Consider the following 2,513-nt stretch of genomic DNA (forward strand, 5'->3'; position numbering starts at 1 on the left):
ACTAGGGTTCTTCGTCCCATTGCCATACACATTAAGTCTGAGGCAACCACGGCAGCTGTGAGACTCAAAGCTATGGGAGAATGGATTGAGGATAGCAGCATATCATTCCATCGAGGCGACGAAGGAAGGAATAGAAGAGGTTTCCGATCGGATAACTAAGACGACACTTGAGGTCGAATGCGAGGTACTACTGCCAGAGGCACAGTCTTAGATTGACGGAACTCTGGTATTGTCATCTAGGAGATCGTATTATACAGATGGATCAAAGCTAGGGGAAAGGGTGGACCTGGGGGTTTCCGAAAGGATATCTAAGACGACACTTGAGGTCGAATGCGAGGTAGTACTGCCAGAGGCACAATCTTGGATTGACGGAACTCTGGTATTGCCGTCTGGGAAATCATGTTATACAGATGGATCAAAGGTAGGGGAAAGAGTGGGCCTAGGGGGTCTACTGAGATTTGTTTTCGACTGCTTGATCCCGCAGCAAGAGATGTGGTCGATCACGGAATGGTGAGGTGGTGTGTTGTTCAAGCGAGGACGTCGAGTGTGAATATCTTTTCGGACAGTAAACTGGCCATCAGGGCAATAACAACCAGGATGGTATGGTCACGAACAGTCTTGGAGTGTTAAAATGAGACTAACGCCTTCTCTGAGGATGGCACAATCCTCATCGTTTGCTTGCCGCGTTTTAGCAAAGTAGGCGGGAATGAAGGAGCTGACGATTTGGCAGTGAAGGGGTAGGACAGCCATAAATAAACTTGGTTATTGATGACAACTTTTTTTTTCTGTGCGTGCTCTTTATTTCTCTCAACATTTTGGGTTTCTTTACTGTTTGTACATTAGAAATGTCATTGGTTTTTAAATGTTTTATTTTTTTAATAATTTTATTGAATTGTCATATTTGCCAAACGTCTAACATCTCGAGAATCAAAAATGACAACGGTTTGCAGGAAGTACTGAAGAAAGATTATCATTCGTTTTACCGAATTACCGGAGGCTATCGTCCTAGCAATTCTACGTTAGCAATGTATGTGGTGTCAATACGAAAAAGAAATCGTTTCAGTAGCATTTATCAGCATTATTTTGGTGCCACACATTTATGTGGCGGTTCAATATTAAGTCCTACGCTCATTTTGACGGCAGCTCATTGTTTGGTTTTGTAAGATACAAAAAATTAACCCAGGATTTATGTTTAAAATGTATTGACATTTAATTCTTTGCAGTGAAGGCCGAAAGGCTCGAGCTTCAAGCTTAGAAGTTGTGGCCAAAACTCCCAAACGCTTGGAGAAAACTTCAGTGACCCAGGTATTGGAAATCAGTAAAATTATACCACATCGTCGTTATAGTTCCAAAAGATTCCCATGTGATATTGGGCTAATCAAACTAAAGGATGAAATTAAACTCGATGGCAAATGGGCCGAGAGCATTAAGCTACCAGATAACAAACCTACTGCATACATGAATTGTACTGTTGTTGGTTGGGGGAAAATGTATGAGGTAAGAAAGTCGTAAAATATGATTATTCTGAGATGTTCAAGCAGCCAATTTACTTTCCAGAAAGGTCCTTTGTCCAATGAAATTTTATACGTTAGTGCCACGATTTTCCGCCACTCATACTGTAAAAGAGTTCTGCCTACGTTTGGTGGCAAGAAGATATGTGCTGGTGATTTGCTATATCCTGAAAGGGATTCGTGCCAAGGTGACTCTGGAGGCCCGCTTATATGTGACGGTTCGTCTGTGGGTAATTTGGTAATTGCCATCTCCTGAGATCTTTAGTTTCTTCTTCCATAGGTTTTGTCACTGGCATTGTCTCGTACGGATATGGATGTGCTGCTGGCTATCCATCCGTATACACAAATGTCTTTTCCTACTTGGACTGGATCAAAGAAAACACTGGGACTAGCCGAAAGCTTTCCCTGAATTTCAAGTTGATCTCATGTGCAATACTTTTCAACGCGCTGCTGTTCTACGAGTTTTTATGAATTGCCAAAGAGGATGGAAAATATTAGTGAAATTAAAAAAAAAATTCAATCAAGACGATTTCGAAGTTAAAATTTTTGGCTTAATTTCTTAAAAAATCCAACTTTCATGGAAGGAAAAAATTTAATTTTAAATAAAAATATTGGAGAATTTCTGCCAGATCGGTTTATATGGCAGCTATACCAGGTTATGTACCGATTTGCGCCATACTACGCGCTGTTGTTGGTAGTCATAACAAAACACCTCATACTAAATGTCAGCCAAATCGAATGAGTACTGCGCCCTCTAGCGGTTCAAGAAATCAAGATCCAAGATCGGTTTATATGGCAGCTATACCAGGTTATGAACCGATTTGAACCATACTTAGCACAGTTGTCAAAAGTGATATTAAAACACCACATGTAAATTACAGTCAAATCGGATAAGAATAGCGCCCTTTAAAGGCTGAAGAAGTCAAGATCCAATATCGAACACTACGAGTGAAATTTTATTTAAATCGGGAGCTTCAAGGGGCTAAAGATGTCACATCGGGA

At 40.7% G+C, this 2,513-nt stretch overlaps 1 protein-coding gene across 3 annotated transcripts; it reads left to right on the top strand.

The window, feature by feature from the left end:
- Positions 1-806: 806 nt before the first annotated feature.
- On the top strand, positions 807-2,141 carry LOC106083520 (chymotrypsin-2). Of its 3 annotated transcripts, none has more exons than XM_013246607.2 (4): positions 807-1,159; positions 1,224-1,497; positions 1,558-1,737; positions 1,792-2,141. In XM_013246607.2, the coding sequence occupies exons 1-4, from the start codon at positions 846-848 to the stop codon at positions 1,918-1,920; spliced, it is 897 nt and encodes a 298-aa protein (XP_013102061.2). In that variant the 5' UTR covers positions 807-845; the 3' UTR covers positions 1,921-2,141. The 3 variants fall into 3 exon arrangements, with proteins under 3 accessions (XP_013102061.2, XP_013102059.2, XP_013102060.2); XM_013246605.2 differs by having other exon boundaries at positions 1,558-1,729; positions 1,777-2,141; XM_013246606.2 differs by having other exon boundaries at positions 1,558-1,729.
- Positions 2,142-2,513: the final 372 nt, after the last annotated feature.

This window comes from Stomoxys calcitrans, chromosome 4 (assembly GCF_963082655.1).
Source record: "Stomoxys calcitrans chromosome 4, idStoCalc2.1, whole genome shotgun sequence".
NCBI lineage: Eukaryota > Metazoa > Arthropoda > Insecta > Diptera > Muscidae > Stomoxys > Stomoxys calcitrans.